The sequence below is a fragment of the Platalea leucorodia genome, assembly GCF_965183815.1.
Source record: "Platalea leucorodia genome assembly, chromosome: 4".
Classification (NCBI taxonomy): Eukaryota; Metazoa; Chordata; class Aves; order Pelecaniformes; family Threskiornithidae; genus Platalea; species Platalea leucorodia.
The window spans coordinates 70,746,694-70,774,283 of record NC_138826.1 but is presented as its reverse complement, the minus strand read 5'-3'; the positions used below and the strand labels follow the sequence as shown (position 1 = coordinate 70,774,283).

At 56.8% G+C, this 27,590-nt stretch overlaps 2 protein-coding genes across 3 annotated transcripts; both read left to right on the top strand.

Moving 5' to 3' along the window:
- Positions 1 to 5,676: 5,676 nt before the first annotated feature.
- Positions 5,677 to 21,323, top strand: KCNJ4 (potassium inwardly rectifying channel subfamily J member 4; the record flags this gene model as incomplete). 2 transcript variants are annotated; one of them, XM_082308816.1, is made up of 2 exons in its annotated part: positions 5,677 to 5,726; positions 19,994 to 21,323. In XM_082308816.1, the coding sequence occupies 2 exons, from the start codon at positions 5,677 to 5,679 to the stop codon at positions 21,321 to 21,323; spliced, it is 1,380 nt and encodes a 459-aa protein (XP_082164942.1). The 2 variants fall into 2 exon arrangements, with proteins under 2 accessions (XP_082164942.1, XP_082164941.1); XM_082308815.1 differs by lacking the exon at positions 5,677 to 5,726 and adding an exon at positions 18,652 to 18,733.
- LOC309589043 (endosome-associated-trafficking regulator 1-like) lies at positions 14,923 to 16,047 on the top strand (the record flags this gene model as incomplete). The annotated part of the gene is made up of 1 exon (XM_082308894.1): positions 14,923 to 16,047. One exon carries the CDS (start codon positions 14,923 to 14,925, stop codon positions 16,045 to 16,047), a length of 1,125 nt encoding a protein of 374 aa, XP_082165020.1.
- Positions 21,324 to 27,590: the final 6,267 nt, after the last annotated feature.

Here is a 27,590-nt window from a genome sequence, read left to right as displayed (position 1 = left end):
GTCCCCTGGAGAGCCCCAGGCTGAGCCTGGTGAGCAGCCCCGAAACCAGCGCTGGGTGACGGTGACGTGGCTCCTGGCTGGCCAGGGAGGAGAGGGAGGAGGAGGCGGAGGCAAGAATAACTGCGCGATTTTTCCCTTTTTCTTTTTTTTTCCCTTCCTCTTTTTTCTTCCCGAACTTGTCTCAAGTTACACGCGGAAGTGTCGTTAAAGGGGAAAAGGCAGAGGGAAAGGGATCCCCATCCTCTGGCCTTGGGGATGCACCCTCCAGCGAGGGCTGGGCTTTCCAGGGACGTTCCCCGTGGGCACGTTAACCTCTGTCCTGCTCCCAGCTGCCAGCCTCCTGCCCTCTGCCCTTCCTGGCCCCGTCCTGCTTCCAGCACCTTCTCCCTGGTGCTCCACCTTGTCTCCTGGAGCAAACGAAGAAGTGGGGAGAGATCTGAATTATCGGGCTGCTGCGGCCGCCTGTCACATCCCACCTGGACCCCCTCCCTCCCGCGGCAGGTCATGGGCAGCCGTTCCCTGGTGGCCCCCCACCAGCCACCCCCACCTTCGCGTGTCCTGGCTGGAGCAACGTGGATCCCAGAGCCCAGCCCTGGAGGAAAAAAAGAAAGATCCTCCCAAGGGCTGGTTTGAAACAAACTTCACTGAAAATATTAATCCTAGATTCCTGCAAGTGGATTACAAACAATGTAATGCGTGTGTTGGGTGAAAGAAGCACATAGGTACTGCCATTTTTATAGATTTAACAGAAATTAGCTTAGTAGTGATGGTTATAAAGTTTTAATATATTCAGAAACAGCCCTGGGTGACTGGCCTGCTTGGGCTAAATCTTGTTCCTTGCAGCTGCGGTTACGCAGGGAGGTCTCACGGCAGCGTGAGGGGACCTCTGCATCAAGACGGGGCCGTTAGATATTCATTATCTAATCACTAATATAAAGCTGCTTTAATACAACCAAATGGATGTTTTAATTTGTCACCTTGTCCCCAGGCAAATCGCATCTGGCCGCGGGTCTAATTTGGTTACTCAAGGGTTGCGTGACCCAGCCTGCTCTTGCCCCAGGGCTGGCTCTGGCTGCCACCCTCCCTGTCCCCACGTGGCCATCTCCTCCGCATCTCCCTCCATTGGCACGTCCTTATGGGCTTACTTGGAGTAAAATCCTTAATGATTAAAGCGTAAAAATATTATTCCCGGTGCTTACGGAGAGGACTAACAAGTCTATTAGCATCACCGGATTCCTTTCTGAATACATTTGCATATATTTCCTCTCTGCCCATTAGGCTGGCTGCTGTGTTTTCCCTCTCTGCCGCTCCAGCACCTGCCACACCGGGCTTTTCCAGCCGCGTTCCCAGGCTGGGCTGGAAAACACCCGCTCGGCCCCGCAAAACCGGGGAGGGCCCTGCCTGCCCCTGCCAGGGCACGAGACAGAGGTCAGTGCGGTGGGAGAAGAGCAGGTTAGACCAAAGGAGAGCGTCGGCAAAGGAGTGGCGGGGTAAGGACTGGATGAAATTGGGTTTCCAGCTGTCAGAGCAGAGCCGCCTGGGGTTTCAGCAGGGCTCTGCAAGGCCATGCAGGTGCTGGTGAAAGCCAAGCCCCAGCCCCGGTGGCCCAGCAGGTCCCTCGTGTCCCAGGTCCTTTCGCAGATGGGTAGAAAGAGGTTTGAGCCATGGAGCAGGGATGGGAGGTTTTGGGGGAACAGATTTAGGGTCCTCTATGCCAACAGATCCCAAGTCCCTGGGGCTCAATATCTGAGAGCCCTTGTCATCCTCCGGTCCCTCCCCTCCTCTTCACAGCTTCTTGTCCCACCCAGGGGATGATGCCTCCTGCGGAGGGGTAAGACAGACTGTTGTGAGTGGCAAAGGTTTATTCTCTTCATCTTCTGCCTTCCCACGAAGAGCTGATGGGCCCCAAGCCACGGCCTTTATCTGCTGCTGTGGCACCAGGAACCGCCATGTGAGGTGACTGTCAGAGGGACTTCACGGGAGCAGCCCAGCCGAGCTCACCCAGCTGGGACACGGTGGTGGGGCTGGAGTCTGCCCATGGGACATCCCCATGCGGCACGCAGGAGGGCCATGGGAAGGCTGCTGGGAGGGCGAGGGCCACCTGGACACTTAGAGAAGGAAAAACTGGCACATGAAGTGGGAGCAAGTCAAAATAAACCTTCCCTCCTTGCCACAACACGAAGCACCTTGCACCGGGTGTCTCCCTGCCTCCTGAAATAATGCCGGGCGCTGCCACCGCCCCACACGGTGATGCTCTCTCCATGCCTCCCGTTTCCATGGCGACCGCAAGGAATGTCGCCAGGGTGACAGGGAGGCGAGTGAGCTGGGATTTGGCATTAAAAATGGGAATTTGGGGTTGTTTGGTTTCTTTTTCTTTTTTTTTTTTTTCCCTCTTTAGTTCTATTTTTGGGTTTCCTTCTCTGCCTTCGCTGGTCTGGGAGGCTCCTTCTCCTGCAGAGCCCCTGGTCCAGGCAGCAGCAGCTCCATCAAGGGCCCTTCCCCACCTCTGCCTGTCCTGCGAGGCGATGGCGTGAGAAGACGGGAGAAGGGGGTTTCCTTCTCACTAAAGCATTAGTGTCCTGCCACCAGGACGGCTTCCGTGCTTTTGTCCCCACAGGTGCTTGGCCGGGAGGTCCCCTCCATTTCTGCTGCAGGCTGTGGCTCAGGCCGCATCCAGCAGCCCCCAGGAGGGCGGGCAGCCCCCAGGATTCATCCCAGAGCGGGCCCAGAGAAGGAAGTGATTTGGCATTCCTGGAGGGGCTGGGGAGCATGGTGGGGTTGAGCACCATGGGCCACCTCCATCCCTCACCACCTCTGCTCCCGTGACCAGGAGAACTCGGCCGGGGCAGTCCTGGTGCACTGGGGACAGAGATGGGATGGTCGGAGTAAGACAGCAGAGGGAGCCTGGCAGGTGCTAAGGAGTCCAAAACTGTTGCCTGGTTTAAACACTCAAAGTCAGACCTGCCCGGGGCAGAGAGGGCTTAAGGGCTTCTGCTGGCTTAGCTGGTGTTGCAGGAAAGCGGGACCATATGTGCCCAAGCAGGGGCTGCTGGCATGGGGGGTGCACTTGTCTTCATCCCCAGGCAGGAGAGGGGTCAGGCAGCACTTGCTCACCTTCCCAGGAGCTCCTGCTTCCCCCTCCATCCACCCCTCCATCCCTCTCCATCCATCCACCCTCCATCCCTCTATCCATCCATCCTTCCATCCCTCTACCCCTCCATCCATCCCTCCAAACATTCCTCCCTCTATCCCTCCATCCCTCTTTCCCTCTTTTCCTCCATCCCTCCATCCAGACCCCCACCCTTCCATCCCTCCGTCCCTCTGCCTCCCCCATCCCCACAGCAGCATCGGGAAAGGTTGGCGGAGTGGGGCTATTTTTGGGAGCGTCTCCCTGGCAACGGCTGCCACCACCGTCTATGGTGGCTTTTCCATAGGTGCTAAAATATTCCACACTTCTTATTAAAGACAGTGCCGGTGGAGACGGGCGGGGGTGGCAAGTGTGAGCCACCCCGCTGCCGGGGCCGACGGGCCTGGGGTGGCCGGGGCACGGCACCCCGGGGGCACAAGGACAGAAAGGGGCTGGTGGCATCCTCCATGCAACGTCCTCATGTCCCTCCCGATGGCCCTGGTCGTGCCGGCTGCCTCTCGGCTGTGCCAGGGTGCCACGCCATGCACAAGGTGCAGCTATTCATCCTCTTGCTGCCCAGGCAGAGGGAAACGCGGAGAGGTCTTCAGGGGAGCCGGCAATGAGGAGCGAAAGGCAGAGAGGGTGAAACCCAGCCTGAAGTTGAGGGGGCTGCAGGGGTGTGCAGGTGCCTGGTGGCTTCGCCTGCCCGGAGAAGGAGCAAGATATCTCAGCAGCATCTTCGTCCCTTTACTGCACAGAGGGGAAAGGCCTGTTGTGGTGCCAGAGGGCCGGTACATTTTCTGGTGGGGCACCCATGCAGCTCCCAGGCAGTAGCTCTTGGGATGCAGCCCCGCGGGCCCTGGGAACGGGTCTTTTGTAAAAGCAAGTCCCCCCCTGAACCTAAACAGGTCCCCATAGGGATGGCTGCAGAGGGGATGGAGGGAGCAGGCTGGTCCCTCTCCATCCAGGCACCACGGCTCCCCGGGACCCCTGGTTTGAGCAGCGGGGAGCAGCTGCGGTTGGGCTGGGGCAAGCTGGCCAGTGCAGGAGGCTGCCATGCTCCCCATTCACAGCTGCTCATCTGTACACAGAGCTGCTAAAAATACCCTCTGCTCCCCCTGGGGTGGCTTTGCCAGGTGAGAGTGGGCTGTGCTCGCTGCGGCGGTGCTCACTGATGCTGGCGGGGGACGGCGGTCCCTGCAGTGTGTTGTGCGAGTAGGCATCCATGTGCCAGAGGATCTTGGGATGATTTTGGGAGGGAGGGTCATGACTGGGATTGGGACCCAGAGGGCACTCAAAAAGTGGGTTTTTTGATCTTTTTTAACTTTCCAGCAGAGGCCTTAATGTTGGAGATGGCAGATGAGACACTGAGATGGAAACCATGCCCATGGACCCTGCTGGCCTGGTGCAGGGCTGTCCCTGGGAGCCTGTGCCTACAGCCGCTGCCTGCGGGGTCAGGGGTCTCTGCAGCCTCCAGCTTCCCCCCCGCATGAAAGGGGCAGCTTCACTGCCGCAGGGTCCCCCGGCCCCTCGCTTTGCCACCAAGAAGTGACCTCTTCAAGTTCCTGAGATGCTGCCAGCCATGGAGACCCAGGGGAGGTTTCCAGGTCGGGTTTCCCGGCAGGGCGGCCATGCACCATCCTGGAGCCCCCGCGGGCTAGTCCCTCCTTGCCCGTGCTCCTGTCCTCAGCATCACCCATCCTGGCAGGACGGGCCCAGCGCTGCAGGGTGGGGAGGCTGGGCTGTGGATGCAGGGAGGCGATGCCTTATGGCGAATGCTCTGCATGAGCTGGGAGAGCCTGGTCCTTCCTCAGGGCAAGGTGTCAGCCCAGCACCCCAAATCCAGGCAGGAAAAAAAAACCCTGACAGTGGATATTCAGCCCCTTGCGCCAGCCCGGCAGGACGATTCGCCTCCCCAGGGGCATTCGGTGGTCCCGCCGTCCCCTTCCCGCTGCCGATGGTTGCGCTCTTGTCTCCCCCATGGCGGCTCCGCAGCGGTGCCTCCGCGGCTCTGAGCTCACACGCGAGGATGGGCTAAAGTAGCGGAAAGCTGTTGGATCCTACCACAGAGTTACTGACTTCTCAGCTACAGACTGCATAGCAATCAGCGAGGGGGAGAGGCAGCCAGGGAAAGGGAGCGTAGCGCAAAGGGAGGAAGAGTGGAAGGGAGAGGGGGGATTTGGGGACCAGAGCAGGGGGGCAGGAAGGGGCACGGGCAAATAACACCAAGGAAGGAGGGAGCCAGGCAGGGGGGGGAGACCTGAACCCGTCACCGAGCCACGAAGGCACATCAGCGCTCCGTGGGATGGACGTTCCCGGGAGTGAAAAATGCTGAGGAGAGGCAGAGGCAGGAGGAGAGCACTGGCGTGGGCAGGGCAGAGTTAGGAGAGGAGCAGGTCGCGGTGGAGAAGTAGCTCCTCGGGGGTGGGGGGGGGGAACCCCCAAGCCAGAGGCGAGTGAGGGCTGCAGAGAGACCTCTCCGATTCCTCCGGTCCGGCTGAGATGTTTCATGGTGAGATGGAGAAACCGGCCGCTTTCCCCTTCCTCTGATGTTGGCTCGGCACGGCTGGAGCAGGCGGCAGCCCTCGGCAGGACCTGGGTAAGAGGCGGTGCCGGGGCGCGCTGCTCCCCTCACCGGCATGAGACCGGGAAGGGTTTTTTTTCTTTAGGAAAATAATATATTGTTTCATCTGCGCTCGCTCTGAGGAACAGCTATAAATATAACTTAGGGAGAGATGCGTGGCTTCATGTGAGCGTGCCAGTGAATAATAAAGTTGCCTGTGTGCACGGCATATGCACATATGGCCACCGGGGCAGCCTCAGGCCGAGGGGCAGGGGTGGGTATCTGCCTGTAAACCTCCCCAACTTCCCTCCCCTCGCTGCCCTGACTTCGGTCGCTTTGCAGGTAAATTCTTCATTTTTTCGGCTCCCCATTTTTTCCTTAGCGCCTTCTTGCCCGCGGCTGGGTCTTGCTTGCTGTTCGTTTCTCCTGCTCCGCGCGGGCAACGGTCCTGGCCAGTTCCCTAAGGCAGCCTGGAGAAGAATGGAGCTGGAGACCCGTTCTCCAAGCGCTTGGGTGTGACTGGGGCCGAAGTGGCTGCGTTGGCTCTCCTGCTGCCTGTGGAGTTTTTCGGGCTCCAGACCTGCCCCCCTCTCCCTTGCCTTCAAGCTCTTCTAGTCCCAGCATGGCTGATCCTGCTGGTGGTGGGCCAACATCCCTCAGATAGGCAGGGTGCAAAGGGTCTTCTGGATACTGGGTTTGGGTGAAGGAGCTCAGGAGAAACTCTGCCCTTGCTCCCTGTTGGCAAGACCAGTGTCCCCGCCAGGGCAGGAGCCATCAGGCAGGTTTGCATGGCACGGGCAGGTCACCTCCGACATCCCTGGTGCCACCTTCAGCCCCCAATGCCCTCCCTCCTGGGCAAATCACCTGGAGACAACCAAATCCCTCTGCCAAGAGCCTGGAGTCTCCCGTCCCCACAGCCCAGCCCCAGCACCATCTGTGGCAAAGCAAACGGCGGCTCTGGGGCCTCTCTCTTCTCCCCTTTCTCCCTTCGCCCCCGCCGAGGGGTGCGCCGCGAAGGGCAGACGGTGCCAGCGCACGCGGGGGACGTGTGGCAGAGGTGACATGTCTCCAAGAGTACCCTCAACCCCCACTCCATGCCCTCCTTGGCTTCTCGGGAGGAGGTATCTGCAGGAGGTGGGAGGTGTGGAGAGGGACCTGGGGCTTGGGGTCACCCAGAGCCCAGGAGGGGACGGGGGGGGTGTGCGGGGAGCACGTTGCGCCGAAGATGTGGGGACGTGCCCCCTCTCCATTCGCCATCGGAAGTGGCACCCACAGATGCCTGAGTCACGCCGGCACGTGGCCACCCCTGTTTGTAGCCACTGACAATAATAATAAGTACAGGGAGAATATCCGCCTTAGGAGGGAAATGTGAGCCTGGTGGGGACAGGGGATGGTGAGGAAAAGGAGGGATGGTGAGGATGGCAACAGACAGGATGAGCTGGCAAGGGTTGATCTGGAGGGCAGTGGGGCTCCTCTCTCCTCCACCTTTCTCCTCTTCCATCTCTCCCTCTCCTTGGGTGCCAAGACCAAGCACCATGACATGCTGCACTGGCGGGGGGCTGGCAGTGGTCCTTGCCCCTCGCAGCCCCCCAGCATGGATTGCAAGGAACTCCGGGAAGCAAGGAGGTGGTGGGGAAGGATGGATTTAGCTGTCAGGATGGGTCCTTGCTGGTTTCTCCAGCTGCTTGGCCACCCTGAGCTCAGCTGCCGGCCACCACCCTGGGAGCAGCTGCATTCCTGGGGTGGTATCGCTGGCGGGAGGGTGCCAGCAAGAGGGAGGAGGACACGGTGATGGATACCTGCGCCCGCCGCGCGCTGACATCAGTGCAGACGCAGAGCGGAGCGGTTAATGGCAATCTGCCCTCAGCAAGTTCCCACTGTCCTGTCTCGTTATTGCGCTGGGTTGGCTTAACTCGACAGCACAGCCAGGGATCAATAGATGGATGCTCACTTCTTAGCGATCGATCCCTTACTCACACACGCACGGCTCCCCAGCCTCCCGCAGGCGCTCCTTTTTCTGTGAATGGTAAGGACCGAGTGAAGCCGTCTGCGCTTGCCTCGCAGCGCTGCGAAATCCCGTCGGGCTTAATTCATGTTCCTTGACGTGCTGCTCCTGTGCCCCTTACCAGGGCAGAGGGGCCTCACATGGAGCCCCTGGAGGCACCAGCACTGGTTTTCCTCCCCAAACAAGGTGGCTTTACGAGGGATGGTCAGTCTTGAAGTCCCTTCTCGGGAGAGATGCTGATCCTCTAGCAGCAGGGGGTTCGGGACAGGCAGGGGCTGCCTTTGAGCTGGTTCTCACCCTCAGACCTCTCAGGCTTGTTCTCCAGCAGTGAAGGTGGTGCTGTGGCCCGGGCAGACGAGGGATGGGAGCCAGCTGCAGTGCGACCCTGTCCCGACTGCCCCAGAGACCCATGCACCTCCATGCCCGTCCTCTCAGAGCCTGGTGGCAGCCAGCTTGCCTGCAGGGGCAGTTTCACCATTCGCCCACTGGTGTATTTGGGGAGGAGATGCCACCTGGGGCCGGCACCGGCTACGCTGGCATGGCATCACCACCGCCGCTCTCACCAGAGATGAGGGAGCGGAGGATGGAGGATGAGGTATCCTCCAGCCTGGCACTGCCCCACGGCGCTGGCCGGGGACTCCTGCCGCCACTCTGCCCACGCCTGCGTCAGCCCCTGCCACCATGGTGGCGGGCCTGTCCCTTGCAATCTGGACGGCTGTTTTATTTCTATGGCAACATTTCTCCCGAAAAGCTTCAGAGGGAGCCTGGTGCTGTGTGAAAACAAGGGAGGCAGCGTCCCCAACTCTGTCCCCTGTGAAAGGCTCAGAGGAAAGACCCTGACACCTCTCCTGCCTCCCTCCTCGCCTCCTTCCCTCCCTCCCTCCCTCCCCAGCGAGGGGCGCCAGCACTGGTGCAATGAGCTGCCGGCCTCGTCCTGTCTGCCTCTCCGCTGCCTGTTCTCCCTTCCCCTGCCTTCATCTTTGCTCTCCCCTCTCCTCTCGCCCGCTCCCTTTCTGTGCCGGGCCATGGCATCTGCTGGCAGCCCGCTTAGGCACCCGCACAGAGGGGCCAGACGAAAAGAGACTTAAAGAAAGAGGATGTCAAAAGTGACTGTGCTATAGAGGAGGGTAAAGCAGCCCTGTAGCCCCATGACAGCTCTATAGATTGGCCCCGCCAGCAGCATGGTGAGTGTGAGGGCTGAAGGGCACCAGGGGTCCCAGAGGCTGGACAGGGAGGCGCTTCGTCTCTCCAAAAAGCTCGATGGCACTACGAAGAATCACAGAATCACAGAATTATTTAGGTTGGAAAAGATGTTTAAGATCATCAAGTCCAACTGTTAACCTAGCACTGCCACGTCCACCACTAAACCATGTCCCTAAGCACCACATCTACATGTCTCAAATACTTCCAGGGACAGGGACTCAACCACTTCCCTGGGCAGCCTGTTCCAGTGCCTGACAACACTTTTGGTGAAGAAATTTTTCATAATATCCAATCTAAACCTCCCCTGGCGCAGCTTGAGGCCGTTTCCTCTCATCCTATTGCTTGTTACTTGGGAGAAGAGACCGACCACCACCTCGCTACAGCCTCCTTTCAGGTAGTTGTAGAGAGCAATAAGGTCCCCCCTCAGCCCTGTTTTCCCCAGGCTAAACCACCCCAGTTCCCACAGCCGCTCCTCATAAGACTTGTGCTCCAGACCCTTCACCAGCTTCGTTGCCCTTCTCTGGACACGCTCCAGCACCTCCATGTCCTCCTTGTAGTGAGGGGCCCAAAACTGAACACAGTACTCGAGGTGCGGCCTCACCAGTGCCGAGTACAGGGGCACTATCACCTCCCTGGTCCTGCTGGCCACACTGTTGCTGATACAAGCCAGGATGCCATTGGCCTTCTTGGCCACCTGGGCACACTGCTAGCTCATGTTCAGGCAGCTGTCAACCAACACCACCAGGTCCTTTTCTGCCAGGCAGCTCTCCAGCCACTCCTCCCCAAGCCTGTAGCGTTGCATGGGGTTGTTGTGACCCAAGTGCAGGACCCGGCACTGAGCCTTGTTGAACCTCATACAGTTGGCCCCGGCCCAGCGATCCAGCCTGTCCAGGTCCCTCTGTAGGGCCTTCCTACCCTCCAGCAGATCGACACTCCTGCCCAACTTGGTGTCATCTGCAAACTTACTGAGGGTGCACCCGATGAGGAGGTGCCTGCCACAAGACTAGGCCCAGCAGCCCCAGAAGTCCTCTCCTCTCCCATCCCCATTGCTCCCACCACGAAGAAAGAGTCTCGTGTCTGGGTAGAGGTGACCAGGCAGCCACGGGCAGCCACGGGCGAGAGGCAGGTGAGCAGGCAGGGCACCAGCAAGAGCGAGCATTGCAGCCCGGAGGAGCAAGGGTACAACAGCAACCCATGATGATGGCAGGGGGGATATCGCAGGCATAGCAGCCTGCAAACATGACTGCCGTGTCCCGCTTTGCACCGCTCTCCCACTGTGCCCAAGCCTGTCCATGCTGGCAGCCCCTGCCATGTTGGGGAGCTGGGAGGCAGGGGAAGGAGGGGGGGGACAGTCCTCAGTACCGTGGGCATTGGGCAGCACTTAGGCTTGAGGTCTTTCAGGTGCATTTGTTTAGCCAGACCCAGCAAGCTGCAGCAATACAAGTCAGCAGATTTATAGTGAAATAATTGATCTGCTCTCTGCGGGAGTGCAGTTTTGCAGCTTACCTGGGATGCTCCCTCAGCTCTGCTTCTGGTGCCCAGCAGGCATGACTGATAGGGGAGAAGCTGAGACCCCCTCAGGAGCCTGGTAGTTCCACTGGGCTCCTTGTTAGAGTAGCAACAAGGGTTATGGGGGAAATTTTTTTTCCCTATCGCTGATGGGTTAGCACTGAGCAACCAGGCCAGGCTGGGAACTCAGCCCTTGTGCAGCAGCCGGGTGCGGAGCAGCAGCTGCAGCCTCGCTCAGCTGGGGGCTTGGTGCAGAGCAGGCTTCGCCCTGGCTATTGCTTGCCCTTTGCTGCTGTTGCTGTTGTTATCATTCATAACCCATTTGCAGGCGCCTGCCTTGCTGAGTGCTTTGCAGAGGTGCCAGCAGACCATCCCTGCCCTGTCAGGATTGCAACCACAGCGGGCAGGCAGATGACGATGGCCACTGTTACTCCCCTTTTCCTGTGCACCGACAAGGATCTTCGTCCTATACTAGCCAAAAGCCACTGAGAGGCCACATGTGGGCAGCCCTCATGGCCAGGCTGGCACAGGCTCAGGAGGGGCTCTGTGCTGGAGAGACACTGAGGTGCAGGGACACTGCTGGGGAAGGCCTTTCGGCAAGGCTCCCACAGAGCAGGATGCTCAGGGAAGGGAGCTCCGGGGGTGGGGGGGGTAGGGGATGCGCCCTTTTCACTGGTGCAGTCGTGCTGGGAAGCTGGAGGAGGCGACCCGAGCGCATCGAAGCCACCCAGGATGTGGGGACCTGGGGAACACCCTAGCGCTTTTGTTTTTTCAATTCTTGTGGGTTTTGCACCAACCCTTCAGGGTCCAGTCCACCGTTTTGGCAAGATGGCTGCCGGGGTGGACATCAGCCCCAGCGCTTCCTTGGGAGCAGATGGGACACGGTCTGCTCCCTGGCTGCCGCAAAGCTTGGCTCCTGTTTGGCCAAGAACACCACCCAAGGAAGGCCAGGGGCCTTCTGAGCTTTTAATTTTCCCTGTGATGCCAGCCACGAAGAATAACACCCACCTACCTCACTCGACAAGCGGGGACTTCTCCCCAGCTGCCACCCCAGCAGCATCCTCTCCTTACGCTCCTGCTCAGCCGCCCCCCAGCCCCTGCCCCTTGTCCCCCCAGCCCCATTTCGGCCGGAGGAGAGCGGTTGAGCACCCGTGTCAGTCCCACCGCCCCTGCCATGGGGTACCCCCTGTCTCGTCCCGGATCCCTGGGAGCGGGCGGCCACTCTTGCAGCGCCATTACCCAGACGGCGCGGCCGGAGCAGGGATCGCCGGGGCGGTGTGGGAGCAGGCAGGAGGTGATGCTGTCACCTTTCTGTGCCTCTTCCCGACTTTGTCATCCTGGAGACCTTTGTGTGGATCCCATTTTTATCTGTGTTTTCTCCCTTTCTCTCTTTCTCTCCTTCTCTCTTGCTTTCTTCTCTCCCCCTCCCGTCAGTATGTGGGCTGATCACTGCTCAAACTTTTAATTCAGATGGTAATTGGAATAATAATACGGGCAGAATCCTTCTGGCTCCGTTGCTGCAGCTGGCTTCAGGGAGCTATGAATAGCTCTGAGTCACACACTGAGATGGTTTAACTTCAAATCATTTTGTTTTGTTTTCATATTACCCATCCCCAGGCTCCAGGGCTTCACAGGGGGGAAAAAAAACCCTTCTCACTCCACCCCAAAACATAAACCAGGCAGAGGCACGTTAATACAATCCTCTTTTGGAGAGAGAAACTGGTCAGTGGATCGTGCCTTGTGGGGCAGATGGGGACTGTTGGCACTTACTCGATCTATTTATAATTATTGAACGAAAAGGCAGAAGTGTGTATATAAAAATGGTATAGAGTTGATTACAGCTTCCTCCCCTCACCTTCCATATGTCACTTGCCTTTTTAATATGGTAAAATTCTCCTGCACGGTGACTGTGCCTTCGCGTGTGCTCGTACAGCGCCGAGCACCCAGCCCTGCCAGCACGGAGGAGCGAGAGCTCAGCCGCTGCCTCTTGCGGCAAGACAGCCCCACGGCACCGAGCTGCCCTGCGAGCCCCGGCGTGAACCCCGGGAATATCTGCGAGGATAAGAGATGGAGTTACAAAGAGGATGGAGAGGACAAACCGAATGCCGTGGGTCCGCGAGGCTCTGCAAAAAGCCAAAGGGGTCCCCTCTCTGCTGCGGGTGTTTCCACCCTGACTCCCCAAAAGGCGAGAAGACGTCTGCCGTGTTGTCACCGTGCCCGAGCTGGCAGGATGGGTCTGTGGATGCTGATCTCAAAACCAGACAGTGCTACCCAGCCGGTAAGAGGAATAAAGGCAGAAAACGCAGTGCAACCAGCGGCTGCGGTATTGACCACAGACAGGAGGAAAGCATTTGCCAGACGACTCCAGATAAAGCAAAGACTAAGAGAGTAAAAATACCCTGGGATTTTTCCATCGTTGTCGTTCACGGTGTACATCCCAGAGCACCAGATATGGTTGTTATAAAAAGAGAAGTGGGGGAGTGCTTCAGCGTGGACTTTTCTGTTCTGTTTCATGAGACTCTTCCACCGCAAATTTAAGGAAGGAGTGACAAATATGATCCGCTCTGGCAGGGGCTGGAGAAAGCCTGGGACGTGCGAGGTGATGCACCGTGTACTGGGATGGAGCGATGGAGGCATTGCATCAGCACCACATGCCCTGACATTATTATTAGCCCACAGATCCCTCGGAAAGTGATGGCAGCAGCCTGGCCCCACGCGTCTGCTCGGGGTCAGAGCAGTGCCGGGGTGGCAGCGTGGGCTGGTGCAATGGCTTGTGCCGCTGGAGCGCGGTGTCACCTGGGAAGGTGGGATGACTGCAGCACAGTGGCGGTGTCCCCAGCACTGCTCAATCTAGGGCACAGGAGAGGGAAAGGGGTTGGGAAGGAGGGAAGGGCAGCCCAGGCTGCAGGACTGGTGGCGGCTGTTGGCCCCTGGAGACCCACCTGGCTGACAGCTTCAACCCTGCAAGACAGGGGCTGCGATGCCCACGCTGCAGTGGCTTCCTAAAGCACCGGGGTGCTCAGGCCATGAAATACATGGGCGTTCATGTATGCTGGGGATAGGAGGGCTGGAGAGGCATCTCTCAAGACTGCAGTCTCCTGCCTGGCGTCTCCCAGGGTGGCCCATGCTGCACCCACTGATGGGGTTTCATCCCACTCCCCAGCAGCTGCCGCTGACTCCCCAGCTTCCTCCATGCACATGTGGGTCCCAGGAGGCAGAGCAGAATCCAAGAAAGGTCCTGGGGCATGCTCCAGGATTCGCACCTCTGTCCTTGGCCAGGCTTTCCTCCCCTGGTCTGTGCAAGAGGCAGCTGCCTGTTCAGGATGGGAATGGCACCCCCTTTTGCTGGAGGCATCTCTGAGCCTTCCCCTTCATACCATTTGTGTTTCATATTTCCAAGGAGCAACAAAACCCTTTCACAGCTGTTTGTTTGAACGGAGTTTGCATAGGGTTCGGGCTCCTGGTATGGCCCCTGGCCTTGCTGAGCTCACGGCACCCGTTTTGCAGGCAGGGATGTCAGCGGTGGCCCTGGGCCACCAGCTGCTAAGGAGGGACGGTGGCTCCATCCCCTCCCAGTGTGGCATCTTCGGGGGGCTAATGCGAATGCCAGCCTGATGCGATGGCAGTCCCCAGCCCAGGGCTTCTCGCCTGCCTGTCTGTCTTTCCCATGGCGGCACCGCGCACTGTGGGGGTGTGTTGGGGTGGAAGTGGTAAGTGGGTTTATTTTCGTTCGTCTCCTGGCTCGTGCCGCTCTGAGTTTGTGGCGCCCAGTATTACTAATGCTTCCCTGCGCCAGCTGGCAGCAGGGGATGAATCAGATCGGCAGCACCATGGCACGGACCCCGCGCTGGATGGCCACCTTGGGGTGATGCCTCTGGCCAAAGCGCTGGTGATGTCTCCTGCCTCTGCCCAGGGTGAGCCCTGGCACCAAAACACCAGAGGCTTGATCTCACTGCCAGAGATCTCTTGGTCTCCTCTCACCTTCCTGCAGCTAACCTGCTGTAGCCTGCAGAGCACAGTTGTCCCCTCTGCCCCATGCTGTCTGCCTGGGGCCGGCTGGTCCCTGTCCCTAATGCACGCCGGAGGTCTCAGATGGCTTCATGAGCTCCTCTCTCTACTGGCAGCATCCCTGAGCTGGGGTCGGCTCTGTGGCCACGGGGACCAGGCTCATCCTCCTGCCACCAAAAAAGCACTTTTGCAGTTGATCAGTTCGTCATCCCCCTGGTCATGACCTCACAGCAGGCAGTAAACTCACACGATGACATCACAGACCTTGGTGGTTCCTGTTCTCCCCATAGCAAAGACACAGAGATGCCTGGTCCTCCCCTCCGCTGCCTCCCGAACACCCTGGTGATCTAAATGGAGGGATTTCCGTGACTGCCTCTTCCCCTACCAGTGTCGCTGAGGCTGCAGAAGTTGGCACACTGCTTGTCAGTGTCACCTGCCTGCGTGATCCGGGCTCCAGGAGGATAATTTGGATCCTCCTGCTTGCTGCAGCCCAAAGTGTCGTGAAAAATGTCATGGCTGCTTGGCATCTCTGGGATAATGGAGAGGGTCTGCCCAGAATCTCAAGGCTTGGAAGATGATGACGACGATGATGATGATGACGAATTCAGCTACCCCTGCCACTCCGCACATCCTCCACCCCAGAGCAAGAGCCATGACAGCTCGGGTGACAGTCAGGTGGAGGAGCTGGGGGAACCCATCCCATTTTCCCTAAATCCCAGGCACTCTCACATGGTGACAGACGAAGGAGTGAAAAACAGAATATATGCCAAAACGTTGGCCAAGCATGCACTGGAGCTTGAGAAGGAAGCTCAGGAATTTCAGGAACCATTTTACAAAGACACGGAAATGCCTGGCAGCTTGTTCGAAGATGAGGACCACAGCTGGACCAGGACCCATCACCTTCCTGTGCATCAAAGGTCACACGTGTCCCGAGCTGCCAGTACAGCATTGTGCAGCCCCTATGACTCTTTCCAGTCTACTGCAGGCAAGCGCCTGGGGATGGATGATGTGTTTGCCCCATGGACCCACACCAGCGACCCTTATCTGGGGTACCCAGAGTGCACCAGGGGAGGAGAGCCCCACATGCTACACGAGGAGGCCATCGGGGACCGGGAGTTCCCGTCCCTGCAGCTGACCTACGACATGCTCAGGGAGGAGAACGCCATGCTCAGGAAGGTGGTCAGGAGCACACAGAGCTCCTTGGAGAGCCAGACGTGCACGGTGCAGAGGCTGGAGAGGCAGCTGAAGGCCAGCCTGGCCAAAGAGGAGAGGGAAGCCCAAGAACTACAGTCCTTCGTCCAGCGGACTGAGTGGACTCTCCAGCTAATGACCCAGCGGGCTCTGGAGGCAGAAAGCCAAGTGGAAAAGCTGAAGCAGGAGATCTTTACTCTCCAGGGAGAGCTGGAGAGCTCCAAGGTGGAGAACGAAAACCTGAGAGCGGGCCAAACAACCGACCTGGGGGCTGTGAAGCACAACATAGACTTTGCCTTGCAGAACCTCCACACGATAATAACGGGTGCAAACTGGTCCATCAGACAGCTCACCTCTGGAGCGGAGTCACTGAATTTTGTTGCTGAGGTCCTCAAATCTACTGGCAAAATTTCTGAAGTTGAAGCAGAAAAAGAGTTATAAACTCAATTCTATGTGGGTCCTACGGACGAGTGTATGGACCGAGACCATGGGTCTCCCACCACAGCCTATACTAAAACCATTTGCTCTTACGTGCTCGAATGTGTGTGTTCAGATTCATAGCCTTTGTTCTTCATGGAAATACTTTTCTTGTGACTAAGTACAAATTGCAGGTAGCGATGTAGTTTTAGCTGCTGATGCCCTGTTCTGGCACTGCAGAGCCAGCAGCAAATGTTTCCCAGGCTCTGAGCTGCAAGGTCCAGCCGTGGTGGGCTCTGCGCAAGGGGCTGTGCACAGCTCCGGCTGACCTGAGGTCCTGTGTGGGAGCCAGGAAGAAGTGCAGCAGCACGGGATGCAGCACTCTTAAACAATGTGCCCATCCCTTCCCGTAGCTGTACCAGCCAGAACCGGAGATGAGCACAGCTCTTGCGGTACCTGCATTTCATCTGCTTCCTTCTCGGTGAGGTGGGGAAGGTTAGGAGCAGAGACCCAGGTGCTGCTGCACATAATTTCAGTGGACAGGAGCTCTTTAGGTCCTCCTTCCTCTTCTTTTGGAGGTGGCCACCGTCTGGGCCAGAAATCCGAAGTCTCTAGAAATTGTGCACCCATTCTTGCAGCTGGGGAAAGGGGTGGTAGTGGTGGTCAGAAACCTTTAGGAAGTTGTGAAGTATCCGTACGTGAGCTGTGGCAGCACCTTTCCTCCAGTGTCAGTGTCAGTGCCGGCTAAGGATGAGCTTGGCTTATCCAGGCTGTCTAAGGAAGGCGCCAGTTGGCAAGGATGGCCTTCCACTCGTGGCTGGAGCTGGCATAAAGGGGTATACCTAAATTGCCCACCTTTGTCACCTCCTAAAGACCTGTGGGACCCTGCAGCCCAAACTCACCATGTAATCACTGAAGATATGTCTTAGCTTTATCCTAGTGGGACCATCTGTGGGCATAAAGTGACCTTTCTTCATCATGTGGTCATCCCTCAAAATTTCTGATGAATTTAGGTTACCAGCCCCTGTTTCTGCTGTAGGTTTACCCAGCTGCACAACAAAATTTCCCTTATCTTGCCAAACCGACACTCCTTAAAGACTTGGATGCTGTAAGGCAGTGAGGGAGTGGGTGCTGGCAGAGTTCAGTGCCAAAGTGCTTTTTCCTGATGGGAATTTTTAGGCAGCTGTTCACTTCTACCTCTATATGGTGAGTTGTGGACTACAAGGTTGCTGTCTTCTCCTGGTCTCATTATATCCCTGGTCTGAACAACCATATTTGTGTTGCCACAGGGCTTAAACTGCCTCAGTAACCTTAGTCTCTGGAGGAGAGACTGCTGGTTAATCTTCACCCCAGACATGACAACGGCAGTGCTTGCACATCAGAGGTGATGTCTGGCGCTCCTTACTTGCTGCTTTCTAGTCTGTGCTCCTAAATGGGGAAAGCTGGTAGTCACTCTTAGCCACATGAAGCCCCATTCTGCAACACTGATGATGAGACAAGGATGGTTCTCACTGGCTTTTCTGTCCCTGGCAATGTTACTTGCTGTTCCTCTTGCCTGTCCGTGCATGACCACTTGCAAGCAGCTCTAAACCATGGATTTGACCCAGAAATCCTTGGATTTGTCCCAGATATGGCAGCCACTGGTTGCTTGTCGGTGAGGCTGGGAGGAAGCGAAATAGCTGGCTGTGTCTGTGCCCTGCGCTCTGTACAGGTTACAGTGCAGGATTAGCATGGGTGTACAAAGCCTTTCCTAATCTGTGTGTCATTACCACCTCAACGCATTTCACTTCACAGCAGGTCTGGGCAGGCGGGATAGGTCGGCTCTTGAGTCTTCGGTTTCCCTGTTCTTCAGTTTGGGGAGGACTGGGTTGGGACGTAACATCTGCTGGACATCCTCCCCAGGGTCCTGCCGCTGAGCTGCGCCTTGGATGCTGTACGCAGGGCATGTTGCAAGGTCTGTTTGCTCTAACTGGCTTCTCCTCAGCTTCCCCTAAGCCCTTCCTTTCCATCAGTTCTCCCTTTTGGCTCTACCCATCACTTTTCTTCTCCTCTTTGAAACAGGGGGGATGTTCTGCACCCCCTGGAAATAAATCCCCTCTGGGTCAGGCTGGGCTGACACGGATCCCTGAGGGCTGCTGTGCATGTCTGTGCTTCGTTAGTCCTTGTGTGCGAGGTATTTATCCTGGCTGAGCTCTTGTCCTAGTGTAAGCTATGATATTAATATAATGGCTCAGGGCAAGGGCCCTGCAAGCTGCTCAGTCGTTGTGCCCTTGATCTGGAGAGCGGTGACCAGCCAGCCCTGCACCTCTCCCATCAGCAGATGCCAGGGAGCGCAGGGGCTGCGGGCTGTGCAGCCCGGTCTGCATCCATCAGCTCCCCATCTGCCCGAGCCAGGCTGTGGCACGGTGACCCGTGGACACCTCCAGACCACTCCTGAGCAAAATGCTGGGAGCCCTGTGCCCCCTGCTCTCGGACTGGGACGGGTGCTGTTGGGGGAGGCTCTGATGGGGTTTTGCTTCATCCTTCTCTGCAAGGAGCGTGCCCAGGAGCGATCGCAATGGCAGCACGGGCCCCAGCTCACCGGAGGTGAAACCCAGAGCAGCCCAGTCCCATGTGAGTGCTGCTGTATGAGATCCCGCGTCCTCCCAGCTCCCGTGGCCCCCTGACACCTGATGATACAGCGAGCCATGGGCAGCATCCGAGTCAACCGGTGAGTTGCTTCCATCTTGCTTCCTTGCTTCTCAAGGACTGCTGCTGCCCAGGGTGGCCTGGTCCTCCTCGTCTGGCCCCTCAGGCCCTACCTTCAGCCTGCCTTTTGGTATATTCTTCCTGAATTGTCTGCCAGGGGCTTTCCTGCTCCAAGGTATGGCTCCTCTCTCCTTCTCCAATCCAAGACACACCATACATGGGGGCAGTGCTCAGGGGAGGAGTGCTACAGAGGAGAAGCAAAGCGCTGCGTGGTGCTGGACCAGAAATTACAGATTCCAGCAGTGCTGCAGAAGCCCCCCTGTCCCCAGGAGTCACAACTCCAGCCATGCGTGCTTCTCCTGCTCCCTCTTCCCACGAGAGAAGGACAAGGGTCACAGAGCCCATGCTGGAGGACTCCAGCTGACATGTGAACACTATGGGGTGGGAGGGAGGCACTGCCAGCCCAACAGGTCCTGGGAAGCCAGGGCTCAGCGGTCACAAGGGCAGAGTGGTCTTGGTGGGTCTGTGCACTCCCTTGCTTTCCTCAGTGGTCAGAGCACCTTCTGCCATCACGTCTTTAAGGAGTATCTGCAGCTGTAGACCCAGCAGCACAAGGGGCAGCGGCGGTGCCGCATGCAAGGGAGGGGAGCTGGAGGGGCAAATGTCTCCCAGAAAGCGTGTGGGGAGCTTCTCCCAGGGAAATCTGCCAGCACTTGGCTGTTGATCTCCAAATTACACCTTTGGCTTCGGATGCGGGGTGCTGGGAGCCATGCGTGTTGCTGTGGCAACAGAATTGTCCTGAGCGCAGGAAGTGTATAAACATTGTCACCGACGCACCATGAAATCAGTGAGGAGAGCGGAGGAGAAAATAGAAACTCATGGCCTTATATAATGTCAGGGCCAAAATGTGGCCAGACTGCGGGCGCTTGCTTCCAAGCTTCCCAACTGTCCCAGCTGCTGTCAGGCTACGAAGCCTTGGGTCCACCACAAAGACTGGAAGGAAGCACAGCGCTACAAGAGTCTCCTGCTTTGCTGCCCTGTCAGGATTTTGCTAGATACAACCTCCTGGCAGTAAGACTCGGCAAATATTGCAGCTGAGCTCCACCAATTTGGTCCATGTGGCACCGTGGTGCAATAACCAGGGAAACATGCTGTTGTGAACTTCAACGCCATGCTGATGTAGCCCTGTGAGCCACCCACGTGTCTCCCACCCTCGCTGTCTCGGTGGTTGTTGTTGTTCTTCACGTATTTTTGCTGGAAATGCCTGTTTCTTCTCTTCCAGGTACAGCATTGTCTCGACTGAAGAGGATGGACACAAGGTCTCCGCGCTGGGCAGTGTGAACGGGCACAGCCGGAACGGGAAGGGCCATGCCCCCCGGCGGAAGCACCGCAACCGCTTTGTGAAGAAGAACGGCCAGTGCAATGTCTACTTTGCCAACCTGAGCAACAAGTCTCAGCGCTACATGGCCGACATCTTCACCACCTGTGTGGACACGCGCTGGCGGTACATGCTTATGATCTTCTCTGCCACCTTCCTGGTCTCCTGGCTCTTCTTCGGCTTCCTCTTCTGGTGCATCGCTTTCTTCCATGGTGACCTCAATGCACCGGCGGTAGGAGGTGGCCCCTCTCTCCTCAAGCCCTGCATCATGCACGTGAACAGCTTCCTAGGGGCTTTTCTTTTCTCAGTGGAGACACAGACAACCATTGGGTATGGCTTCCGCTGCGTGACTGAGGAGTGCCCGCTGGCCATCATGGCAGTTGTGGTCCAGTCCATCGTGGGCTGCGTTATTGACTCCTTCATGATTGGCACCATCATGGCCAAGATGGCAAGGCCCAAGAAGCGAGCCCAGACTCTCCTCTTCAGTCACCATGCGGTCATCTCCGTGCGGGATGGCAAACTGTGCCTCATGTGGCGGGTGGGCAACCTGAGGAGGAGCCACATTGTAGAGGCCCATGTCCGAGCCCAGCTCATCAAACCCTACATGACAGAGGAAGGGGAATACCTCCCCCTGGACCAGCGGGACCTCAATGTGGGCTATGATGTGGGCCTCGATCGTATATTTTTGGTCTCACCCATTATTATCGTTCATGAGATTGACGAAGAGAGCCCGCTCTATGGGATTGGCAAGGAAGAGCTGGAGACGGAGAACTTTGAGATTGTTGTTATCCTGGAGGGGATGGTGGAAGCCACAGCCATGACCACGCAGGCACGAAGCTCTTACCTCGCTAGTGAAATCCTTTGGGGTCACCGTTTTGAACCAGTTGTGTTTGAGGAGAAGAACCACTACAAAGTGGATTATTCGCGCTTTCACAAGACCTACGAGGTAGCCGGCACGCCTTGCTGCTCAGCCCGGGAGCTGCAAGAAAGCAAGATGACTATTCTACCTTCTCCCCCACCTCCCAGTGCCTTCTGCTATGAGAATGAGCTGGCTCTTGTCAGTCAAGATGAAGATGAAGATGATGACGAAGTGGGTGTGGTGTTAGGGGGCAGCACTAAAGAAGAGGGAGGCGTCATCCAGATGATGGATTTTGGAAGCCACCTGGACCTGGAGCGGCTCCAGGCAACTCTGCCCCTAGATACCATCTCATACCGCAGGGAGTCGGCCATCTAACTCCTCCAGCCTCCCCGTTCCACACCCGTTGCCCACTGTCTCCTCCTCTGTTCTGCACCCGTACGTAGCTGGATAAGTCCCTTGCCCACCAAAAAATGCTTCCCGTGACTGCCTCTCAGCCCCTGAGTACATCAAGGCCTGGAGCTGCTCTGATATACTCCCTTTCCCGTGAAGTCATACTGCCTGGAAGAGGAGTGAGGATACACTACTCTTGCCATATGTGCAGCTTGTGCTAGGACCCCTTTCCTGCCCAGAGACAGGAGAGCAGCACGCCTGGTTTTTCATCTCTGGAGAGGCGACAGGAGTCCCTGCCCTCAACGGACAGACCGGGACCCGCAGCAAGTGTTTCTGCTGCTGAGGCAACAGCAGACTTTCTGTCCCCTCTCGACGTGGGTAGGTCCCATGGCTGCCAAGAGTCATGACCTTCACTAGAAGAGGAGCCATTCCTAAGCATTGACCAGATGAGGATGGATGGGAGAGTTTAGGACTCCTGGAGGGAGTGGGGAAGGATCTCAAGGGAGGGGTTTACTTGCATGTTTATTGCTTGTTGCACATGACTCTTTCTTTGTATATAAAACAGAACGAGAACTGAAATCCATATTCTTCCACTGCAAATGCCAAGCTAGGAGACAAGGACGCTCTATGTAGCCTACTCTGCACTCTCCTTAGCTTTTGGCATCTGTCACCTCCAGAAGCAGCTCGGCTCCACGGACTCAGACCCAGTTCTCCCAGTCCTCTTGAAAAACACATCCTGCTCCTCTCCTGAGACGCCTGGCAGAGGAGGCAGGGCCCTGTGCTTGCACACTCAGACTGCTCCCTGGCACAGCACGGCTGGGGTGACAGACAAGTGACCTGACTGGGCAGCAGACCCTCGACTTTCTCCTTTTACCTCCTCCGTTCTTCTCCCTGCTGCCATCAGCTGTAAAACTGAATTTGTAACTATTTATTTTTAATAAAGTCTAATATCCCAGGGGGAGGTTTGGAAGCAAAGGAGCGACCCCAAGGCTGCAGCCTGGTATAGAGACTGATGAGAGTTATTAATGCTGGTGTTTGCTGTTTGTATGGCTTTGATGCCTGGAAGCTCCACCACGAGGGCTCCCCTGTTCTGGGCCTCCCTGGTAAAGAGCTACAATAAGAGGCTCAGAGAATTTGCTTGGGGAGAAGATCATATAAAACGTATGTATGGAGGGAAGCATTTGCATTAACATTACCAGTAGGATGGGTCAAAAAGTCCTGCTTGCTTTGGAGATAACTAGAGTTTTGCCCAGGGAAGGGTTATAGATATGCTTGATGAAGAGGCAGAGACGTGCAAGACACTGCTCTAGATGTAAGGCTGAAAAAAAATATAAAAGAATCCCAAAGCCTCTTGTTTTTTGCTAGAGGCGAGTAAGAACTAGAGGAAATGAGAGAGGGCATCAACCAGAGCTAGACCTGTAACATCACTTTGCTGTCATTTCACAAAAGATGTGAAAATCTAGTGAGCCTTTTCCTTTAGGAGCAGCAGAAACACTCCTTCAAAACTGTAGATGATACGAGGACGGAAAGACAAACAGGTAGCTCAGGAAACTGCTCTGGGCACCCAACAGTTGTGCTATGGGGGAACGGCTGAAGGAATGGTGTCCCACCCAACCCCTGATCTACAAAGCTGAAAAGCAGCATCTCAGTATCAATTTGGAATTGGTTCAAGAAGCAAGAGGAAGGGGAGGAAGAAGCAGAAGGGGAAGGAAGGAAATAGCAGGAGTGAGAGGAAGAAGCAGGCACAGCAGGCAGGCGGAGGAGGAGGAAGGGAAAAAGAAGAAGAGAAAGGGAGTATGGGAGTGCATTTGAGAAAGAGCGGGGACAGACTAACAAGACGGATCTGGACCCAAACGTGGCCACTTCTCGTCCTGGTGTGCAGGTTCTGCGGGGGGACAGCTGCCCTGCATGGGTTTTCTCTGCACCCAAGCAGTGACCTGCCACCTTTGGGAAGCCTTGCCAAGAAGGGAAGAGGAGATGGCGGGAGGATGAGAGAGGAGCAGACAGGTGACAACCGAAGAGCAGAGCATCAGGAGAGGAGGGAAAGGAAGGGCATCACTCCTGATGCCTCCCCTCTCCTCCCGTCGGGCACAGAGTGGGAACAGGAGCTCGTGGATCCTGGCTTTTCCCATGTATATCTTGATATGCAGCCTCATTTTTCCATGTGGGTCCCTGTCCCACCTCTCCTTCCCATTGCTAATTAATGAAGTCCCTCCCTCCCTCCTTTTATTATTTATTTATTTTCCCCAGAGGGAATAAGCAGGGGCTGGTATTGACCTGGCTTTTAATACAGCTTTCAGAGCTGGGTGCCTGCCACTGGCCATGGCAGTGGAAACAACCTAATGGACCGAGAGAGAAGGACTCTGTGTGAGAGGACACGGGCATCCAGGACACAGACTGAGGCGGTGGCCCCCAGGAGAGGGAGAACCCGCATGGCTGGGCACCCCTCCGCCGAGGTGCAGCATCCTTCAGAGGCAGATGGCAGCGCTTGGTGAGGATGAAGTGCCCACAGCCTCTTAGCTCTTGGGATGCTCATCTCCAAGGAGCAAGGGCCCAGGGAGCTTGGGCAAGGATGGGGCAGCTGAGGTGCACCGGAGCCATGGCCAGGCACAGCCGGGGCGGTGGAGGCAGCACACAGGCCAGCACTGCCACCCCTCACTTCAGACAATGTGACTCCTTGGGGGAAAAACTGGGAAAAGGTTGCAATAATTCTAAGGGAACAAGCATGACGCAGCCACACGGGGATCCCAGCCTCCTCCGTACGTTTGAACCTGCTGGCCCTTTTCATGTCATGTTTGGCATCATGGTGGAGAAGACACTGCGGTGCTGAGGAAAACCCAGCTAAACCCCTGCTGTTCACAATAAAACTGGGACAAAGCTGGCAACGCTGTCACCTTGTTAGAGAGGGGAGAGAGCAGAGGAGAACCCAAGGAAGAGAAGGGTGCTGAGGGGAGGGGGCAGAGGGAAGGAGAGGAACAGGCGGAGTGCAGGAGAACAGAGGTGACGGGTAAACCTCTGCCCGCCAGGCGCTCCTCCCGCAGCTGCGTTTATGTTGCCAAAACGGCGTGTTCCTTGGGCACAGATAGCCCATCTGACAGCACGGTGAGGTCACTCCTCCTAGTAAAAAGTGCTCTGCTGCCTCTGCAAGCTGCATGCATGTCCACAGGCTTTGCTGATACACAGCGGTATGTACATCCTTCTGCACAGGTGCTTCTGTACCTGCATGCTCAAATCACAGAGTACTTGTGCCCACGTACACGCTGCGTGTACCTACATGCGTATGCCACACATGGGGGCGTGACCCATCCTGTACCACAACTTCATCCCGTTAACACCCAAGGACGTACACACGAGTGCCATGTGACAGCAGCATCCATCTCAACAAGTGCCTTGCTGGCTGTAGGCTGGGGACTACTTTATACAGCCCATGAAAGGCCACCAGGAGAATCTGCCTCAGAAGGCTGTTTGCTATAAAGATGACTGGACATTTTTAAGGAGTCTGCAAATCAGCAATCCAAGCCGTTCACAACTGTAAACACACCCAATATTTTGGCTGTTGCATACAACATGTGGAGCATCACCTTTCAGGTAGGTGACACTTTCTTGTCCTGTGCTCTCCAGAGAAGACACCTCTATTGCACGCCAGGGCACAACGTCCCTGAGCTCCCTCCCTCGTCCAGGATCTGATGGAGGCACTGCTTCCCCAGGACCTGCCCCTGATCCCGAGGGGCTGGCAGCTTGCTTTTCAGGAGGAAGACACTGCTGCTTTGTTTATCTGCCCACAACCTATATTTCTCTCCTGTCTTACTTACAAACAATTTCCTTGGCTCGTTATTGCAAGCTATTCAAATACCAGAAAGACAATGGGGAGAGGAAGGACTTCTTTGCTATGAATAAGATCCAGGCACTGGTTCAGATCCTCCAGCCCATGATAACTAACTACGCTGCTGTCATTCTTGCCAACTTTCAGATGAATGTTGTTGTTGTTTTAAATGACACTTGAGAAACTTATTTCATGTTTTATTTTTGGTGACACTTTTGGACAACCCTTTTGAAAAGAAACTATCATTGGCACCTTTCAACTCACCCAAAACTTGCTCAGCAAAACATTTTGATACACACTGCGACTAAAAATATTTTCAAGAAACACAACAATAATTTCAAAACGGGGAGAAAATGGGTTTGGATTTCCGTGATCAGGAAATGGTGTTGAAAATTCCTGTTCCGCTGAACAAATCCATTCCTTTTCAACCCAGCTCCATTTTGTCCAGCTTTTGCCCAGGAACGGAGCGGGGCATGCCGCTGCCCTGGTGGCTGGATGCAGGCTCGTGAGCTCTGTGCGGCAAAATGCCTCTCCTGCTCACTTCAAGCTTTAGCAGCCCGTCTTTGCCTTTGCCTGAGGTGTCTCCCAGCTTTTGGACAGGCAATATGAAGTGGCCATGGTTTTAAATGTCACGAAAAAAAAATAAAACCACCGACAGAAAAAAAGCCTTACCTTCCCAGGCCATTAAGAGCTTGCTCTTGCCCTGTGAAGTCAATGGGCCTTTTGCCATTGCCCCTGGTAAGAGCAGAGCTGGGCCCTAATGGAGTGCCACTATTGGAAAACCCCGCAGGCGCTGGCCCTGTGCTAAATCCACCAAGCCGGGACAGACGATTGCCGGCTGTGCAGGAGGGGGAGAGGAGGGAGGGCAGCCTGCTGAGATGCCGAAAGCATGGGGCAGCGTAGGGCCAGCTGGGGCAGCCCCGATGGGGCAGGTAAAGGGGGACAGCAGAGGGACGGGGAGGAAGGGGAGGCAGTCTGGCGATGCAGCCGCCCCTGGCATGGTATCCCACGGCCGGGGGATGCCACAGCGGGAGGAGCTGAGACGGCAGCAGGTTCTTAGAGCGGGTACAGAGGCTTCTCCTCCTGCCACGGCAGCAGGGTCCCGGGGTCCTGCCCTCCCCAGCCCCGGTACGTTCCCGCCGGCAGGACGCAGCGCAGGGATGCTGAGTGGCATGGCACAAACCGGGGAGCCCGGCCGTTGCCCGGCCTCAGAGCACCATCTAGAGATGGAAGCAAGGCTGGCATCCCCGCAGGTCCCGGCGTCCCCGCAGGTCCCGGCGTCCCCGCAGGTCCCGGCTCTCCGCCGTGACACCGCGGGCCGGGGCTGGGACCGGGGCCGGGGCCGGGGCCGGGGCTGGGGCCGCGGGCAGCGCCGTGGGTCAGAGGTGGGGCTCAGGGGTGGAAACGTTTGATCCTGAGGGAGGGCAGGCTCTGAGAGGACCGGCACCCGCCGCCAACGCTGCACCCATCACCAGGTCAGCACGCCTGACAGCCAGGCCGTGGCTTTCACAGAAGGGCCACTGACTCTGGAAGCAGTTCAGATATCTGCTACCACTTTGATTTTTTTCTTGGGGAGAAGCCTGCAAAGCCACTCCAGCCCTGGGAAGTTAGGCAGATGATCTGGGTTTGGAGTCAGGTCCTTCTGGTTGCCACCTTGCTGCCCGCCTGCCCTTCAGTCATCACCTCACAGCCCTGCCTGGTTGCACGTGCTCAGCGTCTGAGATTTGCTCCCTTTTTTTCCTAGTATTCAGTCCCTTGGCATGGCACGCACAACTTATGGCGGTAGCAGGGTGCTCCCGCCTTTCCCCTGCCGCAGGTGGCCAGCCAGCACGCTCCCCGGCGGGAGAGGGGCGGTAAAACTGCATGAAAGTGGAGAAATGCCCCGTTCAGATGTGTCCTCACCAGCATGAGGGCTCTCAGGTAGAGGGTTTGCAATGCCCTGAGAGCAATTCTGGCAACCGGCCTTTTCATACCCCCTTGGGACATCAGATAATGACAGCCTGGCTTGCAAACTGTAGAGTCTCCTGGGCTTCTTCCAGTCCCCAGGGGAAAGCAACACCAGCAGAGCAGCCAGTGGGCCATCAGCGTATTTGCTTACCCCTGAAGACATCCCCTCCAGAAGGAAGCAGCCGGTGGGGGCAATCCCTCTGCTCTCTGGGCAGCCTGGGCACGCAGACCCCAAGCGACCGGCTATCAAAGTCAGGTCAGCATGGAACGAGGAAACGCCCGTTGCCAAGCGGAGCCACGTGATTTCGCTGCCCTGATGCCTGCAAAGAAATTCAGGACAGACACGAACACCATCCTGAAATAGTCTGCGAGACGCTGGATATTTGAGCTTTAAAAGTTTTTTTGGCCTCTGAAATTAGCAGAATTATTTTGGTGCTGGCCCTGGATTTGAAATAGCGCATCTTGAAACCTGGGACCTGGTA